General features: G+C 37.7%; 3 protein-coding genes across 5 annotated transcripts; 2 read left to right on the forward strand and 1 right to left on the reverse strand.

The window, feature by feature from the left end:
* Window positions 1-6: 6 nt before the first annotated feature.
* On the forward strand, window positions 7-10,054 carry LOC141806662 (sodium-dependent multivitamin transporter-like). 3 transcript variants are annotated; one of them, XM_074692291.1, is made up of 17 exons: window positions 7-35; window positions 192-254; window positions 2,353-2,812; window positions 2,917-2,982; window positions 4,150-4,201; window positions 4,285-4,352; window positions 4,568-4,722; window positions 4,873-5,013; window positions 5,170-5,299; window positions 5,581-5,669; window positions 5,961-6,073; window positions 6,157-6,227; window positions 6,304-6,390; window positions 7,023-7,189; window positions 7,273-7,379; window positions 7,900-8,021; window positions 9,025-10,054. In XM_074692291.1, exons 3-17 carry the CDS (start codon window positions 2,465-2,467, stop codon window positions 9,169-9,171), a joined length of 1,863 nt encoding a protein of 620 aa, XP_074548392.1. In that variant the 5' UTR covers window positions 7-35; window positions 192-254; window positions 2,353-2,464; the 3' UTR covers window positions 9,172-10,054. The 3 variants fall into 3 exon arrangements, with proteins under 3 accessions (XP_074548392.1, XP_074548390.1, XP_074548391.1); XM_074692289.1 differs by having other exon boundaries at window positions 10-47; XM_074692290.1 differs by having other exon boundaries at window positions 25-88.
* Window positions 10,055-12,986: 2,932 nt separating this feature from the next.
* Window positions 12,987-18,536, forward strand: adgrf3a (adhesion G protein-coupled receptor F3a). The gene is made up of 10 exons (XM_074692464.1): window positions 12,987-13,185; window positions 14,109-14,342; window positions 14,435-14,575; window positions 15,687-15,792; window positions 16,090-16,168; window positions 16,432-16,608; window positions 16,699-18,024; window positions 18,099-18,140; window positions 18,237-18,272; window positions 18,361-18,536. Exons 1-10 carry the CDS (start codon window positions 12,987-12,989, stop codon window positions 18,409-18,411), a joined length of 2,391 nt encoding a protein of 796 aa, XP_074548565.1. The 3' UTR covers window positions 18,412-18,536.
* ankrd66 (ankyrin repeat domain 66) lies at window positions 18,535-21,150 on the reverse strand. Its single transcript, XM_074692293.1, has 3 exons — window positions 20,999-21,150; window positions 18,916-19,144; window positions 18,535-18,798 (listed from the first exon to the last, which is right to left on the reverse strand). Exons 1-3 carry the CDS (start codon window positions 21,135-21,137, stop codon window positions 18,666-18,668), a joined length of 501 nt encoding a protein of 166 aa, XP_074548394.1. The 5' UTR covers window positions 21,138-21,150; the 3' UTR covers window positions 18,535-18,665.
* Window positions 21,151-21,633: the final 483 nt, after the last annotated feature.

The raw sequence follows: 21,633 nt of genomic DNA on the forward strand, positions 1-21,633 counted from the left end.
ACAAATTGTGATCACATGGCGCGATGGACCGAGAGGTAAGCCAGATGGTACGTGACTACTACATTATCATACAGAATACACACAAAAGGTGAACATATACCTAGAATAAGCCTCATGCTTTCCCATAGAGTTCTTTGTTTGTCGAAAAGATATTCGAAAAACTCGTCTCTTAACTCACGTATCACTCCTAGAAGCCGAACGGTGCCTTTGACAGTTGAGCCTTACCCGGATGCCAAGTGTGTGAGCATGTGAAGGTGAGTCAGTGCTCTGATATTTAGTCAGATGTATGAGATAATTTGTTAATATTTGTCGTTCATTTGAGTCTAAATTTATTATGCAGCGTTTGGTACAGAGCTTTGAGGTTTCACCTGGTAAATTAATTTTTCTACAGAAGCCCACATTTGATCATAGATGAGTTACTGATAAGATGAAATAAGCCTAGTCACCCAACAGGGGAAATTAGTTTGTAAAAGCATACAATATGAGCAAGTGAAAAAATACAGTGCAATAAAATAGAATAAACCAAAGTTTTTAAAATCAAACTGTGTAAAAAAGTGTCATAGATCGAAAATAAAATGTGCTTATTTATAAAAAAAAGTTACAAATTAAACTTAAAACCTACATACAAGAATATAAAATATCAATTCAAATTCAAGACGTATCTACAAATTGAGGCAGGAGTTATAGTTCTATAAAAAGTGAAAATGAGTGAGTTACAGTGCAGTGTGAGATACAAAGAAGCATCGGGTTGCTCAGTGTACGGACAGTTTGGAGCCATTTGAACAGATTAATAGTAGAGGGCACACAGGAGCACCCGAAGCATTCAGTCTTGCACCTCGGTTTAATGATGCGTTGACTGAATGTGCAGCCATCTGCCTCAGCCTGTCATGAGGAGGGATGAGCGGGGTTATTCAGGATGGCTTCAGTGTTGTCCTTGATCCTCCTCCTAGCATCTGACTCCAAACTGTCTTGTTTCAGACCAATCGCAGAGCAGGCCTTCTTTAGCAGCTTGGTGATTCTGCTGGCCTCATCAGTTTTGAACCCCCCACAGCACAGCACAGCAAAAAAAAAATAAAAAATTAAGTGTACCAACAACCATACACTGATTAAAGGCCTTCAGGAGTCTACTGCCAAATAATATTGTTTAAATTACAGTTTACAACTTCAGGAAATGTCACTTCAGGATTCCTGTAATATTCCTGGTTGAATTACCTGCTTATCAGTTTGTTTATAGAGGCCCTGTTGGACTTTGTGCTGTTTTTATTATGCTTTTTTTTCAGTCCAGAAATGCAAATCATGCTTTGCTTCCAGGTTCTCAAAAATGAGGATGAGCTGGTTTTACAGATCATATCACTGTTTCGATCAGTTAAGACAAGAGAGTCTGTTTTTTTTGGTATGCAATTACACTGTTAGAGAAAAAAATGATCATGGAGGAAAAAATTCATCAGATTAAATACGGGTGAATTTAATCCTGAGTTGCCATCCAAGTGTAAGGGAATGTAATAATGAACCATAAACATGTTCAAGGCTGCAACCAATTTAACATTTTGGAAATTATAAAACTGCTGTTTTCAGTCTTGAATTGTCTTTTGTTTTGAAAAGTTAAGGTTCTTTTCAGAGGTTGACAAGTCACCTTTTTTTTGTAGCTTAATTTGGAAATCTCAAAGATATGATCACGTGAAAAAAAAACCCAGAAAAAATAAGATTTCACAAGCAACCAGTAATATTTCATAGTTTTTATGCCAAAGGGGACTGAAATCTTAAATCACATCAAAGTTGATGCCGGAAACCTTTTATTGGTCATAGCTTTTACTTATAGCTAGCTTCCTGTACAGCTATGTCAAAGCACCGAAGAACTCACCCGCAGTTTCTGCTTTTAACCATGAAAACCTGTCACTTGCTGCTTTGTGTTTACGCTGCAGTACAAAAAATGAGCAGCAGGTGGCAGAGCAGCAGAGCATTGTCCTATCAAACCGGTTGGTGTATTTTTGGATCAGCAGACAGAAGCAGGGGAAAGTTGACAAAGGTTGTGTGCTCTCTGTTTGTTTCCACAAACTGAAGGTTGTATTGTGTAACAAAACTCATATGCTGCAGAGAGGTCAAATGAAGTGACGCACACAAATATTCATAAAAGTGCAAAAAGAAGCTTAAAAGTTGTATGGAGTGCGACAATTAAAAAGTATCCAGATTAACATTGTAGATTTTTTATTATTTTATTTTATTTTACTTTAAAAAAAAGAAAACACAAACTCACACAAAATACCATGTGTTGGATATAGGATGCAGTAGGCAAAAGATTACTGGTCAAAACTAAACATATACTCTAATCAGTGTTTTTCTGCTTCACTCAAGGCTGCAGGCCTTCCCTGCCTGATGGGTGTGCACAGAGACGTCTTCACTCTGTCTGTATCTGCTGGAGGGTCAAACCGTCACAACCTACTGCTGAGTCTCAAAGACAATCACTATGGATCCATCCAACCAGAAACACTTCACCATTGTCGATTATGTCATATTCGGAGTATTGCTAGCTGCCTCAATGGGCATCGGACTGTACCATGCTCTCTCAGGTGGACGTCAGCGCACCACGCAGGAGTTTTTGATGGCCGACCGAAGCATGCACTGTCTCCCTGTGTCTCTGTCCCTCATCGCCTCATTCCAGTCTGCCGTGGCGATTATAGGCGTGCCAGCAGAAATCTACACCCATGGTACTCAGTATTGGTTCATCGGTTGTGCCTACATCCTGGGCCTGCTCATTCCTGCTCATGTTTTTATTCCATTGATGTACAGACTGCGACTTTCCAGTGCTTACCAGGTGAAGAAGCTCTGTTAATGTTTTTTTAAAGATTTGAAACAAGTTCATATTAATGGTGTTTTACCTTTGTAATCTAAAGCTGGGACGTTTGTTCTGTCTCACAGTATCTTGAGTTGCGCTTCAGCAAAGCAGTGCGTATCTGTGGGACTTTGACCTTCATCTTTCAGACGGTGGGTGCAACACAAAGTAAAACACCTGTCTGACTTTTTGCCTCTGAAAGACTAATTTAAATGTATTTTCAAACACCCTAACTAAGTGGATATGAACAAACAGATTCTTGATTGATCCAGGGAGAACTTAGAAATCTGGTAACCTCCTAGACATGTGCCATGGTGTTGCATGTTACGTCAACATCCACAGTATTTGTCAAACCTATCAAACATTTAACTTAAAAAGGCACTTATCCCTTAAAAACTTTTAGTGTATTTTTACTAAATGTAAGAGCAGAGTCAGAGCAGTCACTGCTATGATTTGTTTTGATGTGATGTGTTATTATCATAAATTCATAGAGATTAGACTGCTGTTTCTTAACATTTATTCATAACAGTCAGTTTAGAATAGTTTAACCACTTTCACTGCAAAACCTCAAAATATGACTCACAATGTGAGATGTATTCACCTTACAGGCTGTAAATTAGACTTTAAGTGAGTCTCAACATTGATCTTTTTTCAAGTAACTTTGTAAGTTTTTTTTTGTTAGTTTTTTGTCTTATGACAAAAAATTGATCTCTGGGATATTTTTGTAGTAGTAGTACCTTGAAATAAGACGTCTGCCTGTGGTTGGTAGGTTAATGTGCCTTTAACTAAGTCTAATAAGAACTTATTTTAGTTCACAGTAAAAGGAAAACTCCCTAATTTTTGAGTTTTTGCGGATTTTACTGTGTTTGTTAGCATCAGCAGCTAGTTAGCTTTGCTTGGGAAACAGTTGGAAGCAGACAGGAACGTGTGGAAAAAACAAAACATAATACCCAACATAATATATCACATTTATTTGCACTGTCTTTTATCCCAAGAGTGAATAGTGAAATAACTAAATGTTATATAAATGCAGGATATTTGAGGAATTGTATATTTCACATTAAGCTAAGCTAGCTGTTTTCCCAATTGATTCTAGGCTAAACCATGCTAAAGGTCTGCCTATCTATCTCCATCCCTCATATTAGCATTTTTCTTTAGGGTCAAAAAGAACTAGTGCAACTAAAGTCCTTAATGCTCTGACTCCATCTTAATTTTATCTCTATAATGTCATCAAAGCCCACTTAGACCTCAGGAAAAATGTTTCTTGTTGAACTTCGATTCATGCAGGTTGTTCCTGACTGCTCTTTGTACTGTTACAGGTTATCTACATGGGAGTGTGTGTCTACACTCCTGCCTTTGCACTAAATGCAGGTACAGAAAATCCCTTTAAATTTAATCCAACTCGGTTAATTTAACTTTGCTGTGTCTCCAGCTCACATTGTGTTTTCTTTCAGTTACTGGATTTGAGCTATGGGGAGCAGTGCTGGCCACTGGACTAGTGTGCACATTGTACACAACAATAGTGAGTTCTTCAGTTTTTACCGTCACCTCAAGCTTTCGTTTAATTGTTGGTTTCTAAAGTACTCATACTCATGGAGTTAGTTTAATTCCTGAAATATCCATATGCATTGAAAAATGGGGTACATGTGAAGAAGCTGACAGGCATCTCGTACTTGGATGGAGAATAGTTGTTTGTGATTCTGAATCACTCCCACATGTCTTCTGTTTTCCTCACAGGGGGGGTTAAAGGCCGTCATCTGGACAGACGTCTTCCAGACTGTGGTGATGTTTGCAGGGCAGCTGGCTGTCATCGTGGTTGGGGTGCTACAGACCGGAGGAGTGTCTGAAGTCTGGAGGAAAGTCTGGGAAGGAAACCGCATCGCTGGCTTCGAGTAAGTCTGTACTGCAGTTTTCCAAAATAGAAAGTTTAACTGTTTTTAGGAGTGAATCTGTTTACATTTACCTTCCATTCTGTATGGTTATTTTATTTTTTCTTTTCGCACCATTAAATCTGATAGTTTCTACATTGTCTTCTCTTTCAGCCTAAACCCAGATCCTACAGAGAGACACACCTTCTGGACTCTGGGGGTTGGTGGGGTTTTTCTCATGTTGTCTCTGTATGGGGTGAACCAAGCTCAGGTCCAGAGATATCTCAGCTCTCGTACAGAGAAGGATGCTGTGAGGTACAGTGATAGCTGACCTTATTTCACTGCATCATTGCCTTTTGATGTTAATAAAAGTCAGAAGAAGACAGATTGTACATGATCTTGGGGAAAACGTTGACCCCTTAATATATTCAGGTTTCAGAACATCGTTCTTTGTCCCCCTCCTCTCTGCAGGTCCTGCTACATGGTGTTCCCCTCCCTGCAACTGGCTCTGGCTCTAAGCTGTGTGATGGGTCTGGTCATGTTTGCGCGTTACTGTGGAGAGGATCACACGGACAAGCTGGGCTCCTCGTCACGTGACGCGGTGGGTTTCAGTCTTTTTCAGGGTTGCTTTCAACTGAAGAGGGAACGAAGGTGTAACTTTTCCTGAGATACTATCTCTCTTTTTTTTATCACGTAAACATTATAACGAGAGTCCACACGAGAATTTGCACATTTTATGTCTTTTTTGGACTCTTCATGTAAATGTATGAGCCTCCATCAATAGCTAGTGTCATCTGATTTGTATGTTGTTTTTGGTGATGGATAAGCATGCAAATGAATGTAAGAGTTCCAGGGAGTAGTAACAATGTGTTCATTCTCCAGATGGTGATATACTTCGTGATGGACATGTTGCAGGGTCTACCTGGACTTCCTGGGCTGTTTGTTGCGTGTTTATTCAGTGCAGCTCTCAGGTATAAATTTTTGATTAATTTCAACAACACTGGGGCACTGGTTCGGCTCAGTTAGTCTGTAGTCCTTATTGCACTTGTTATTGGGTCAATTCCTGTCAAATAATGAAAAAAGATTAACCATAAAAAGATTGATAAAAACAATCAGAAAACCAGCATTCGGATGTATGTCAGAATGCGATATACACATACACTGGTTTACCTGAAAAAGGCTGTCACATCTCTGGTTTGTTTTTACCATATGTATTCATTGCCTACAATATTCAACAGTCAGTTTTTTTTCTTTTTTCACAGTACCATCTCATCTGCTTTCAACTCTTTGGCCACTGTGACTATGGAGGATCTCATCAAACCACATTTCCCCACCATGTCAGAGGGAAAAGCCATCCTGCTCTCCAAAGCCTTGGGTAAATTCTCAATCAGATTAAAACCTGAACAGAAATGCAACGTCAAATCGCTCTCAAGTTTTACCTCGTATTTCTTCGATCAGCTATGTCCTACGGGCTGCTGTGTCTGGCCATGGCCTATCTCACTCACTTGATGGGTGATTCTGTACTGCAGGTGAGCAACAGATGGTGTGATGAAACTGGGAACAGCATCTCTCATGATAATTAATCCCACTGTGTTTTTGTTTGAGGTGGCTCTGAAAATCTTTGGGATGGTTGGTGGTCCGATTCTTGGCCTGTTTTGTCTTGGGATGTTTTTCCCCTGGGCCAACTCTTGTGTAAGTCAAAGTGATTCATTTATTGAGGTTCAGATTATAATGACATTAGTTATTACCTTCGCCAAGGAGGTTATGTTTTTGGGAGAGTTTGTCTGTTTGTTTGTCAACAAACAAACGTAAATGTTCAAAATTAGATAAGGAAGAAGTGATTAAATTTTGGAGGTGATCTGGATCACCGTCTGGATCCAGGATTTTTTTTAAAGGATTCTTTATCATTATAAGATAGGGCTGTTTTCACCATACGTGTATATAACTCCACAATAAATGGTTGGATTACTTTTCAAAACCATACAAGACAATGTCACCATAATTTCTGACATATGTAAAAGTAAAATCCAGATCCTGATAATATTCTGGATACTAAGATCTGGAATATGAAATATGTACTGGGTCATCATAATTTTCAACTCTGTCAGGTAACAAATTGTCATACAAACCCAAACACCAAATTGTAGCAGATTGTCTGCTGAAAGGGAGTATAACATTAAAGTAGGACTAAAGTGTTGGTGTATCATAAAACTAAACGAAGGTGATACTTGAGATATGTAAAATAAACTTCCCTTCTGGATGTGAAGTAAAGTCAAGCTTTAACCCTTCTGTAAGGTATAAGTTTTTTCTTCTCCTCTTTTCAGGGAGCGGTTGCAGGTCTGGGGACCGGCCTGACTCTGTCTTTCTGGGTCGGCATTGGAAGTATCGTGACCAGAAGCTCCGGCGCAAGACCACTGCCACCGACATGCTTACAATATGACAACACCACTGCTGCTATTCAGACTGCGCTCAGAAACGTCACTCATCACAGGTAGCAAACACACAAGCAGCACTGTGTCTCTTGATTCTTATACTGCATATTTTACCAGATAATCCCCTCTGTTTGCCTTTCAGTCGGCCGTCTGGGCTGAAGCGGTTTTATTCATTGTCGTACATGTGGTACAGCGCGTTCAGCTGCTTCTCGGTCGTTCTAGCAGGACTGATCATCAGTTTTATCACAGGTAGACCAGCTCTTACATGCTCTGTATATACATCTCATAATATTTAAGTTTGAAACACTGGCCAACTGCTCTGCCTCTTTACTTTTATTTCACATTTCCCTCTGTCACCACTGTGTTTTATTTTACTAACATCACCTTTTAAATTACACAGCTATTTGCACATTTCTTACATTCAGCCAAGATTTTTAAGTCAAGTAAATGTTGTATTTAGTTTTCATTTTAAAACAAGTAGGTAGGTCTGTTAATTTAAATCTTGGTGTATATTTCTCTTACAATACTACTTGTTATATTTGGAGTGTTTATGTATATACTTTATTGTCCTACTGGCTCTGATAGTTGCTGCTGCAACACCACAATTTCCCATTTTCGGATTAATAAAGTAATTCTATTCTAGCTATTCTATTCTATTCTATTCTATTCTATTCTATTCTATTCGCAACTGTTTCTAAAAATACAAAACCTCTCTCACAAATCATCTCTAATCGCACTTAAAAAAAGTAAACTTTGTGTTTTTATGAAGGTGCTATGAAAGAAGAAGAGGTGACACCAGGAACAGTCTACCCCTTGTTTGGGAAACTGTTTTGTTTTCTACCTGAGCACCTTAAAAAAAAGCTCTGCTGTGTGACTCCTCTGCAACAGACGGTAAGTAAAGTTAAATACACGTGTTAGATAATTAAAATCTCCATCTTCTGGCAGGATTGGAGTAGGAGCAGGTGGCGGTTCCCCCCCAACATCATCAAATCAATGACGTCGTGGGGGAATGTCATCGCTGATTGGCTGCCATGTCAAAAGCCTTACGCGAATTCGTGTCGAAGGTTCAACATTTTCAACTCGAGCGTAGAGGCGTCTGACGCTCAAAACAGGCCAATGCTCCAAACGTGTCCAATGGGGCGTCCAAACACGTCTTTGCATTGACTTTGTATGTAATCTCGACGCAAATTCGTGTCTGGTGTGGCCGTTCCATAAGTGTAAAATGAGTTTCATTTGACGACACACAACTTATCACCTATCAACCTATCAGATTTATAACTGGGAAGGAAAATTAGTACCTTGACTTATGAGTGTGCCAACTCACGAGTTTGAGATAAGAGACGTCTCTCGGACAGTGTTTTGCTCTGAGTTCTGCTGAAATTTTGGTTACAAGCCAACATTAGACACCCCATTGCTGGCATTTTAAGCAATTAGCTCGCAGTGGAAGTATCAGAGTTCTTGCATTTATGCTTCCAGTTATTTTGCAAAACTTTCAAACTTTATTCAAAGTTACCACTGGGCGTGCAACAGTATTTAATGACTGAGCATAACTGATCAAAGGCATATCTGTTCATTTTGATAAATTAATTTGACATATCAATAATTAGATTTACAAGCTCCGTCACAGAAAAATCAAACTCGAAAATCAAGGCACCACTGTGCTTGTGTAATGTAGTCAAGTGTTTTCCAATTTAATTGTTCATGATACTGGACAGAACCAACAAAAAACACCATCAAGTGCCACGACATTGAAATTAAAAAGCAAACCCTGTTTGAACATATTTGTACAGCAGTGGAAGAGCTGAGCCTGAGTTGAAAAAACATCAAATCTTCCCTGAAATATGCAGAGATGTGAAGTTTTTAAAATGGTGTCTTATGTATTTGTCTTGTACAGGTGCCAGCACAACAAATTCAGCCCCCTAATCACAAAGAAAGCAACGGGTTAGTCTCCCATTGTGAGGACAGACAATCACCAGAGGAGACAGACGCTTTTCTCCCAGAGGCACAAGCACTTTTTATGGAGTATGAAACAGCTATGTGATATCACAGATCCAAGTTTTGACAAAAAAAGACTTGAACCAAACAAAAAAAAAAACATGAATGTGTTTTTTCTTCTTTTTGTTGCCTTTGCTTTAAGGCAAAAGGAGTATGTAAGTTGCAAGGTCAAAGCCAAGTAATGCTCAAGTGACACTAGAGACTGTTTTGTAATCTGCTGAAGTCTTTGAAAAATCTCTGCAGATGAATCTTTTTTTTTAGCTTCACGGTCGAATCAATTCCAATATTTGTCAGCTTCAGGTGTTTGATGACTGATTCATGTTACTGCACTGAACTGTTCTATGGGAACTAATGGAGGTCATGTGAACTGTAAAACAACCCAAACATAGACGGTGGCTCTGCTTGTACTTACCTACTAAGGGTCAACATTCGGTTTGGAAAAATGAAGCCTATGTGGAAGTGCTAAAAGTTGCTGTTCATTGAGGATCCGCTTGGGGCTGGCTGAAAAAAGACTGGAAGTCACGTAGACACTCAACCAAAAAAGAACAGACTTTGATGGCATCAAAAAGCATATTAACAGCTTGGTTCAAAAAATGGCAGGGGTCTGAAATGCTGATTTCTCTATCGGCCACACACTGTACAGTGGTTAATTCTCCAATCAGAGATACAGCTCAGCTCACGTGACTGACGGGCGCCATGTAGCTATTCCAAAGGAAACTCAAAACCAGCGTCATAACCAATGTGGCTTCATTTCACGGTATCAGGAACAGACGGGTAATGTTGTAGAGCCTATGTCCATGTTTACAGTCTATGGCACCTACACCTTATACTGTGTATGAAAGTGTATACTTGACTGTACCGCTACTGCAGCTGTTGAAACAGACCTGTCACATGAGGAGATGGTTGTTGCTCTCTTTTTAAGAATGTACGACTGAAATTTGCATGTATTGAAGATTTTTTTTTTCTAAAAAAGGATTAAACTTTTTGTAGCTATTGTATGCTGTTGTGTTATTCAATCTCGCATGTTTTCTTTTTTTATTTACAGTACATGTACACAAACGCACGGTGATATGATGACATGGCATCCAAAGGGGACACTGTCATGTTATTTTTAATGAGGGCACCTAAAATGTATTTTATTCCCTTTTCCATCAGAGGAAGACCCCAGACAACGTCTAATCATATTTTTCCACCAAAGAGCATCGGAGTGGAAACTTTTGGGGCCTAGGGTAACTTATTAACTGATCCTGACCTGCCCAAGTCATCAAGTTTGTTTTCCATGAACATGTTTGTATACCTGCTCTGTGTCTGTAATTTAAAAGTCAAATCACCACCCCCGTCATTACTTTGCATATAGCTGTCATGAAAACCAGTAACTGATGATAACCTTGTGCCCAGTGGAGACTCTTATGTATGTGAGAGCTTCATCAGAGCTGCAGCTGTTTGAGAGCACCGACGGGCTCTTCTGAAATCCTGAGACATGACTGCGATGGTTCACTGATACCAACCAAGGAAACAGGTGAGCCAAGAACTCTACATTGAAAATAGACATGTTGGTTTAATTTTCCTTTAAAACAATGAGAAAACATGAAGGCATCAAGGTTGATTTTAAAAGTGACAGCACAAGTTAGGGTTTCTACTGGGATAATAGATGTTTTTGTGTAGATGTACGTATTTCCAAACAGTAACGGTAACAGCTTGTATTCACTTATTAAATGTTAATTTAGATTGGTTGTATCATTTTAAAAGGATGATGGTATTCTGTGAGGATAAATGAAAAAAAAAATATATATATATGATATGATATTATATGATATTATAATTTTAATATTCTTTATTTTAAAACTTAAATTGGCTACCCTAAGTCAAACCAACACTTCTCAAGATACCAGAAGTTAAAAAAAGAGAAGAAACCAACTATTGTTGCTACTTGAATTTTAAGATGGACTGGCAGGGTGTGTCTCCAGCCAGAGGCCAAAAAAATATGGCTTAAAAAATTCTGCATTGATCAAGTGCAAGTCTGCACTAAAATAATACATATCTGATGAATTGAGGATAATAGCAAAAGGTATGGTACAAGGTTTAGTTCCATTTCTACAGAAGACTGTTGCATTCATGTTGAAAAAAAAGTTCTGTTTTTCTGATTCAATAAGAAAATTATCTTGGGTTTGCAAGTGGAAAATATATATATATATATATATATATATATATATATTTTTTTTTTTTTCTTTAAAAAAACAAAAAAAACAAACTAAACCATATCACCAGGCCATAAAGATAAAGGGTTTTAATGTAATTGGCGATTTGCAGAATCAGGATGTGGACCTTTCTGTTGCTCTGCCTCCTGGGAAATGCCCTCAGTCAGGTATATCAAAAAGTTAAAATACAGTGTTTAAATTTGATGTGCAACATTTAATTGCATGACACTAAACCATTTCTTTTTGATTTTACAGATCGATGGACACGGTAAAATTGTCTTTATTTTGTGGCTGAGTTCAGAACCTTCAGCATAAAAATTTTCTCCAAAGAAGTTGTATGTGTTATTTAAAACTGCATTAAACTTATGTCTTTTTGTTTTCTATCCTTTAGACATCTCAACTCAAATGTACTATGTCAAACTGAAAATAGAGTCTGGTGCAATCGCAAATTTAACAGAAATACTGAAGCCTTTGGTTATCAACTCAGACTTGACTGTTAAGAATTTGATGATGACAACAAGTAAACTATTTCTTTTTTTTAAATTCAAAATTTAATTTTGTCTTAACTACTTACCTGAGTCCCTGTGTGAAACCTTATTACATTTTTCAAACCAGCCTGCCAGAACAACTCAGGCAGTTCATTTTCGTGCATCTGTGAGAGTGGCTACAAATGGAGTGAAGATGTCTGTAAAACTCACCCGAAGTGCTGTGGCAATGCGAAATGTAACTTCCTCCAACAGTCCAGCTACACATGCGTCTCAAACAGCAGAGGTATTTAACCCCTTTTTAATAAGTATTTATGTATTTACACAAAACACATCAGTTTTTTTTATCATACCTGCATGTCTCCTGAAATATGATAATTTTTTCCCCAGTCTCTGTCAAGGGATCCATAACATTAAAAGGAGATAAGTATTTTGGTTGTCTGAAAGACAAAGACTCAGAGGAATTTAAGAGTTGCAATAAAAGTCTGCATGAAAAGGTGAAAATCATAACAAAAAATTATCCTCTTTAAAAGAAATGTGATTTGGCACTACTTTATGCATACACATCAATGACATGTATAGGGTTGTTGCTTTTCAGATGATAACAGTGTACAACACTATACAAGGATTTGACAGCTTAACAATCACCCATTACAGGTATTTACTTAATACAACAAAAAGAACATGTTTTATATTTTTCCAGCTGTATTGTTCAAGATGTGGATGATTTTTTCTTTGCACCAAAGGGTTGGAAGCGTCAAGGCAGATTATGAAATCATCTTTGCCAACGGTCTCAAGCCACAAGAGCTGATTGAGCGGTCGAAACAATTAAACAAGGAACTCAATTCCTCATGTTCTCTAAACACAACAGGTAAAAATTTCTAACAGGGTAGGAAGGCCAGATGGATCTTTAGCGAGGAATTATAGGTTTCTTTCTCTTAATCTAGTCTTCCGTAAAACAAAATATCATTTTTAACAGTTATCTTTTTGTTTCTTTCCAAAATATTCTTGAAATATCCAGGTCAAAGCTAATGCCAAAAACATATAGCCGGGATAAAAGGGAAACATGACTTTGTTGTATGGCAAAAGTGGGAGTGGGAGGGGGGACTTCTTGAGCAGCCTTTTCATTTTAATGCATTTAATTTTTTTTTTTTTTTTCAGGTGTTGTCCAACTCAAAATGCCCCATCTACCCGTGGACTACAACAGCCAACAGACCCTTACCTGTTCAGTCCAGCACAAACTGGATGCTTCTGTATACTGGCAGCTGAAAAGAGATGGTAGGGATGTTGAAGTTACAAACGGCAGAGAGTTGGCAGAGAAAAACGAAGATCTGAACACCAGCATCATACTGAGAAACACATCAGAACTCTGGGCTGGTACGTTTTCCATATTTCAAGTACTTACAGCAGCATGCTAGCCAGCTAACGCAGAGTGTTAGCAAACGAAAATTACTTGAGTATGTCTAAACAAAGCATAAAAAAAAGCTTAATGACGTCATCCCATGGTTTCTGAAGCAAAGTGCAACAATGGTGGTCACCGTATTGGAATTGCTGATTCATCCTAGCTTGTGGTCAACATAACTGGCATAGAGGTGGAGTTGAGGATGACCTTTAGCCGCCCTGCTAGCAGCAACTGTGTACTAGCCTGTCAGTCAATGTAGCCATGCCCCTTATGATGCAAAAATTTTGACTTAAATGTCTTTAAAATTGATGCTACAAAGTAATTCAACTGCGTTAATATGGTAGTTTCTGTTACAAGATTTTTTGAGGTGTAAATGTCTTTCAGCACTTTCCAGCCATTCGCTTCATTGTATTTCCATTTTAATGCAACTGAAAACATCACTTAGCTTAATAAGTCAGTTGAATTTGTGTTGCTGGTGCCATTAAGTTTTTTATGTCATCATCGGACAACTTGGAATTCTTGTTATGCTGTTTAATTCAGTGCAAAGCTGGCAGATTGAGCTGCATTAGCCGCTACTAGCATACCATTCCCACACTACCAAATACCTCTTTTTGAATTACAATTTGACAACACTTGAGTTCGAAATATTTGTATTAACATCATTTCAACACCATACGTTGACAGCAATTCTAAATTTGTGCAATATTTTAATTTTACATTACAGATGAATTAGCAGAATATGAATTAGCAGAATATGAATGCAGCTCCCCTTGCATCAGCAGTAACTGATTAAGTAGAATTTCACGGGGAATGTCCATTTTTGATTAAAGACACAATCTTGTCAATTTGAAGTATTTTCTGTCCTTGAAACAACTAACTTATTTTTTTATGTCCTCAGGAGAGTACACGTGTATGTACCGTCAGGAGTCAGACTGCGTCATAACTCACAAAGCCAGTGGTTTCATGGATGTGTGCCTCAAGCCAAACATTTACATCAGCATTAATCCAAGTTTCCCACACTGCAAAGATAGTTCAGATGTTCATCTTATAGAAGCTGGATGTGAAATTGGAAATAGCAGTGAAAACTATACTGTGACGTGGAGTGGCGTTGGTGTCTCGGCCATAGTTGATGGTAAAACAATCTTCTTGTCACCTCCTTGTTTTTTATTTAAATCTTGAGCAAACCCCTGTAAAAGTATGAAACATTATTTTTATTTTTTCAAGGTGTCAGTGAGGAAGGTGTTTTTACAGCTACCACAGCAGTCAGCTGTAGCTCAACCACGCCTCAACCTCAGCTGACGTGCACATTTGAGAACAGGTGCAATCAATCCACAAGTGCGTCCATAGAGATCCATATGATACAAGGTTTGTTGAAGTTGTTTTTGTTTTTTGTCAAGTGTTGCCATGTACACCCATTTACAAATAGCACTGGTATAAAATGCAAAAACTGTCACTTTAGGTCTCATTTAGGCCTTGTCCTGCATCATTATTTTTATTTGTGAATGAATGAATGCATACTAAATGGATTCACCAGACTCACTCATAAACCAGTAAACTTTGTACTAGACTGCTCAATTTGCAACTCTTTATTGGAAACGTAAGTGTGGAGACGGGGGATCAAAGTGGTACCTTACAGTGTCAATAGTAAATTGCAACAACAAAAAGAAAAGGAATTTTAATTTTTCTCTTTTGTGAGAGCATTTTTGTTTTTGTTTTGTTTTGATTTTCTTGTTTTATCCTTTTTAAGTGATTGTTTTCGCTTTTTATTTTGTTTTTTCTTTTTCGTTTGTTTTCTCTTGAGGTTTTTTGGGGTTTTTGCTTCTTATCTCTCATATATATATATATATATATATATATATATATATATATATATATATATATATATATATATATATATATATATATATATATATATATATATATACGTAAAAAGAGAGTTGCCAAGCAAGTCTTAACAGCCGGCACGTGTAAACAGGACTGAACTGCAATTATGATAAGACCAGGGGTTTGTTGAATTGAATTTTTTTTGTCTTTTACCATTATCTGCCTAAAAATCTATCTTAGAGTATGTTGAATTCATTTAGGAGATGTCAGTGTTTATTGCCTGTGTTTACTAAAAAGGCCCACTGCTCAAAACCTGAATTTTAGTTGCTGTTTTAAAAACAAACAGGATCTTAAAATTTTTTTGGACCCCAATTTATTTAGTCTTAACATAAAAAAACAGTGATTTAAAGTGATGTGAAATGTATGCACCACTTCATAACACATTGGTAAGTTCAAATCATTCTTTTTTTTTTAAATGTCTGATGATATTTTAAATTGATAATATTTAGATGATAAATTAAATATATAGTGCAGCAATGTTCCCCATACCCAGACAGATTAACATTTTCTTCCCCTTAAATTAGCAATGTCCAGATATTCTTTTGGGTAACATGTTCTAATGATAAATCAACACTTTGCTCCTTTAACACAGCACGTGATCGTTTCTGCGAAAGTGAAGGTGACTGGCAAAAAACCAAAGCTAACTTTACTGCAAGTTTAAGATGTAAGGACAAACCTGGAATAAGACAAAGGAAATGGTATGGCTATTATATGATTTATTATGTAAAATAGTGAACAATCTGTTGATAATTTACCATTAGTCCTGTACATGTTCTGTGTGTATAGTGAGAAATGTGATAACATTTCTTTTTGTCCAGAAGTTTGATTGAAGAAGAAAATCACAAAGAACAAAAGAAACCTGAACATAATCATTTTTAAAAAAGCCAAACAGAAACAGCTTAAACCATATTTGTTTGTTTGTTTGTTTGTTTTTTAAAATCAATGCTACAGTCATTTCTTTAATTCTGTTGATTGACATGTGGTAAATATTTCAGCTCTTCAGACGGAAAGTGGGAATCTGAGGATTCAGAGTGTGTGAACACAGACCTGTATGATGTGCTGCAGCAAGCAAGCGTAGGTTGTTTCATCACAGTGAAATATTTAAAACAATGTATATTAAGCATTGGATATAGAAGTATCTCATATAAAAGCAAAACCCTGCAAGCTTTGAGTGACTTAGTTACTTACTTAAAGAAGAAATTCCTTTTTCCTTTTTTTTTTTTTTTGCTGGAATATATTTTTTATTAATGCTATTTCAGATTTTGGGGAATCCTGATTCATTGCTTTTTATTCAAACTGACCAGTAATTATAATCATTGAACCATCACATGTTACAGATTGTGGACATTGGACAGGGCTTATTGGATAAAAATGCTGAAAAGGTTATGTCCAGGCTCGAGAGGGCCACAACAAACACGGAGTCTATCAACACTTTCTCAAATTTAAATGCATCAGTCAGCGTACTTCACACTCTGAGTGAAAAACTCCAAAATCAGAATGATACAATGATGGATGTAAGTATGAAAAACTGTAATTATCTCAAGAAATGCAGTTAATACTTGTGTCAAGTAAAACAGAACCAACACCAGCTCTCTTCTTTTCAGGACTTCCTGGGCTCATCCAGCAATTTGTTGGAAAAGTCTCTTGAAGACTCATGGGAAGTCAAAAAAATTGACAACAATGTTTCACTGGCTGAGAGATATCTGCTGTCTGTTGAGAAGATAATCCATGTGACAAACATAACACATGGCTATGAGAAAAAAAACGTGGAGGTAGCCTCACAGAAGTGCTCAGAAGAGAAAGACTGTGTCAATAAGGTGCTCAATACCACAGTTAAACTCAAAGGAGACAACCCTGGCAGTGTAGTCACAGCTGGGTTTAAAGAACTGCAGAGTTATTTGCCTATTGACGATGAGGATTATGAGCCAAACAGCTTTGTAATATCCACAACTACAGAGAAGAACCTTGATCTAGTTGAGGTTGAAATTAACTTTGCATTGCTCAAACCCAGACCTCCCCATGTTCAGATAAAATGTGTCGCGTGGGACAACAGGACCCACAGCTGGTCAGATTACAAATGCGAATGGAAAGGTTCAGAAGGTTCCTGTGAGTGCAAGCATTTGTCCTCGTTTTGCATTCTGATGGGGAAGTTCCCTATAAAAGTCAGATATTTAACAGAAATGACCTACGTTGGATTGTCTGTGTCCATAATTTCACTCACCATCAGCCTTGTAATAGAGCTCATCGTTTGGAGTGCTGTTGTCAAAACCAGTACTTCATATTTACGCCACACTGCCCATGTCAACATCTGCTTGTGTTTGTTGGTGGCAGACTGCTGCTTCTTAGCCTCTTCCAAGCCAGAAGATCTCTCTTATGTCTGGTGCAAGACCTCTGTGGTGCTGAAGCATTTTTGCTACCTGGCCATGTTTTTTTGGATGCTGTGGTTGAGCAGCACACTTCTTCACCAGACCGTTTTCCTCTTCCATAATGTGAGCAAGAAAAACTACCTGAGGCTCTCGGCTCTCATGGGCTATGTGTGTCCCCTCCTGATCGTTACTGTCACAATTATTGCCAACAAAGGAGGAGCTGAAGGCCAGTACTACTCCAAAGAGACTTGCTGGCTGGTCTACACTGCACCTTTTAAAGGCTCCATTCACACGTTTGTCATACCAGTTGGTATCATTGCTTTCTTCAATGTGTTTGCCATGTTGGTGGTTATTATGAAGCTGTTGGATCACCCCAAAACCATCTCACCGGCTTTTGAAAAGGAAAAGAAGGCCATTGTGACTGTCATGAGGACAGTTGTGCTTCTGACGCCAATCTTTGGCGTGACCTGGGTATTTGGATTTGCAGTGATGTTTCTTGACCTCACATATGGAATCATGGCCAACTTTGCTAATTATGCCTTCGTTCTGCTCAATGCATTCCAGGTACGATCAATGTTATCCTCAAAAAGTTTTTAAAGAATTGAACACATACTCCAGTAACTTGTTTTTATTTGCAGGGGTTTTTCATTTTGTTGACCATATGCCTGGGAGACACAATGGTAAGTTGTGATTCAGGATGCAAAACATTTCAATGATCATTGCACATTAGCTAAGTCAAAAATACTCTTACCTTCAAAATACTCTTATTCTGACAGACTCGGGAAGAGCTGCTAAGACGTCTAAAAATCAGAGTAAGTCAAACAAACTATCATTGCTTTAATGTAAAACACCACGATGTTCACTCATCAGTTTTGAAAACCCTTCTTTACTGCACGCCAGGGTCCAGCACCTCCCAATGACAGCTGCACTGACTCGACTACCAAGAAGTGAAACATGTCTGGAAACAAATCTACATGGAATACGTTAAACCATAAATTTGTCATTTATCATTTCAAAGAATGTGTTATGGCAGAAGTTTTTTGTGTTTCTGACTGAAAATATTTCACACTTCAAAATGAAACTACACAATAAGTTAAATATGTTAAAGTAATACTGTTGATAATACGTTTTAAATACTTATAGAAGCATTGAAATGCCACTGTAACACTGCTGACTCAAATGATGTGTAGAGGTTAGGTTTGTGTCTACATGTTGTTTTGAGGGATCCTGTTGTCTTTGTTTTCTTTCCCCTGTTCTGCCCACTCCTCATCTGTGTCATCCAATGTAATGCCTTTCTGGGACGCTGTCAAGCGGTAGGCCTGACATTCAGCTTCTGCTCTGCAACACATAATAAAAGTTGTAAGTTTATCAGAGTGTGCGTTTAAAAAAAAAAACAATAAAAGTGTGATGATAATAAATATGTGTTAGACTGAAAAGCTGAGCTTCATTTCATACTTTTTCAGGAATCCAACGCAGTCCATGTGTCCGTATATTTCTGCTATTCGCACTGGTTTGTCTCCACAGAAGTCTTTCTTGTCAATAGGAGCATGAAGTGAGTGAAGCAGCCGCAGCACAGCCAGCCGACCGAACTCTGCAGCAAAGTGCGCAGCTGTCCATCCATACTCTGTCCTCAGACACGGCCTGGCTCCGTGTTCTATCAGGATCCTTGCTGTTTCTGTATGTCCTGGAAAAGGCATCACAGAGTAATCTGACATCAGAAATCAGAAATACTTCATTGATGCCCAAGAGGAAATTGCTCCCTTCAACAAGTGTTAAAACAAAAAGAAAAAAATATAAAATATAAGACGAAAGAAAGAACAAACTATACAATTCTAAGATACAGGAACGTGTAAAATATACAAATATAAGTAGGAAACAGAAGCATAAGTTTAATGTTAAATTGAACTGAGGTATGGTGACATTAATCATAGATTATTCCACAAATACTGTCTTTAGATATAAAATTCATTTTAACATACACATAAACATAGGCAAAAGAGGGGAAAATAGATCCTGTTACTGTTGCAGCAACAGAAGAGCACAGGGACAACACACAAAATAACTAAAAGCAGTCATGTGTTAAGACCATTCTAAATAATGTGAGCTTTTTTAAAGGTGGGCAGGTCAGTCACCGATGTGTTTTGGCAGAGAGTACCAGAGGGTGGAAGAAGCTATGGAAAATGCCCCGTGTCCAGTGCTTGGTTTGTGGTGGTAGGGAAAGGAGGTTGGAGTAAGAGAAACAGAGTTTGCAGGAGTGGGTGTAATACTGGAGCAGATCAGACTAACAGGGAGGTGCCTGGCGATGAGGTGTGGGTCAGAGGGAGGACTTTGAAGTAAACACGCAGTGGAGGCTCTGGAGGATAGGGATGATGTGGTTTTGCTGTTTTACTAAGATATGTAAAGGGTCTTTGAGCATCTAGAAAAGTGCTCTACAAATAAAATGTATTATTATTATTATTATTATTATTATTATTATTAGGGATGTCCCGATCCGATCACGTGATCGGGATCAGGGCATTTTTGAACGATTGGAGATCGGTGGAGACAGAATCGGAAAAAGCCTGGGGCCTTAGTTCTTGTTTTTAATTAAAGTGTGTATAATAGATCATCATTCATTTTAGAATATAACTTTGTCATTATAACAAGTACAAAGATATTGCAAACAAGAAATTGCAACCTTATTGTCACACACATACAAGGTTATCTTGTGGTGCACCACTGAGAAGCTTTATTTTTATTTTGTTGATCCAATGCTGCACTAAGTGGAGAAAAAAAAGCTATATACATGTTGGCTAGAATGATACCTTCATTTGAATAAAATAAAAAAAAACTCAAAGGACAACTTGTAGGAGTTTTTTTCTTTTCTTTTTTCCTAATGCATTGCTGAAAGATCGGATCGGGAAACATCGGGATCGGCATATACTCAAAAAAATCGGAATCGGATCGGGAGCAAAAAAAGGTGATCGGGACATCCCTAATTATTATCATTATTATTATTATTATTATTATTATTATTATTATTATTATTATTATTATTATTATTGTTATTATTACCCCAAAGAAAGTTGGTAAACAAAAGGATAACAGGATCTGATAAAATTTATTTTATGGATCAGTAGTGGGTTTTTTTTGTTTGTTTGTTTTTGACCAAATCTACATTTTATCATAAAGGTTTGCAAATTTACAAGTATTGGGAAAGTTAATCTTAAATGGTAACAACTCAGTGTATTATATCAAAACCCAGATAAATTTATTAATGCATTAATTATTGATATCAAGGTCTCACATAGCCAGACTAACTAGATGAAAAGCTACTAAATCCATGTTCTTAATTTTTTGTCGATTGCAGCAAAAAAAAAAAGTTACAACCTCTAAAAACGGTATTAAAACAGAAGCAGAGCTCAGAGCAGCAAAGACACTTCTCGGACTTCTAGTAGTCGATTTGAATGGCGTCAGACTACGAAACTAATAATGGAAAACCTGTACGTCTTTGGTGCATGAAGACAGAAAGGTCAGTTCTCGACGTATTTGAAACTACCTTTAGCAGCTGCCCAGTGCAGAGGTGTCTTGGAGCTCCAGTCGACGTCTCTCTGATTCGGATCGCATTTATTCTGCCTGAGAAGCTCCTCAACTTGATTGAAGTCCCCCGCTGCAGCTGCCTGGTGCAACTCGGACATCTCTTCACATTTGGTCTCCTAGCAACAGATCATCAACACAAGAAGGAGCCAAGAAGTAACCTCACTAAGTGAGACGCAATACTGCCACCTGTTGTCGGGAGAGAATAGAGCCAGGCTTTTGTGCAAGTGGCACAACAGAGGTACTGGATTTCCTGAGAAAATATTCTTACACAATAGTTAATACAGAGGAAAAAATGTAACGTTAGCTTTACATGTGCGTTAGCTGGTAAGAAAATCATGCTAAGTTACTGTTGAGCTAATTTCAACAGAAACATGACTTATATTTCCAATTAAAAACCCCTCACTAACAGACTCTCAAATGATTAGTTCAATGGGTAGAAAAGCTTAAATATGACAATTCACAATAAATCATTTAAATACACCCACTCTGAAAAAAATACAAGTAGTTTGGCTATCACAGCCTGCAGCAATGACTCTTTCTTCCCATCTGCAATAAGACTCTACAACACAACGTGACTCACATCATTATCCATTA

The sequence above is a fragment of the Halichoeres trimaculatus genome, unplaced genomic scaffold, assembly GCF_033239565.1.
Source record: "Halichoeres trimaculatus isolate MK-OKI-2021-1 unplaced genomic scaffold, fHalTri1.1 fHalTri1_scaffold_17, whole genome shotgun sequence".
In the NCBI taxonomy this organism is placed as follows: Eukaryota; Metazoa; Chordata; class Actinopteri; order Labriformes; family Labridae; genus Halichoeres; species Halichoeres trimaculatus.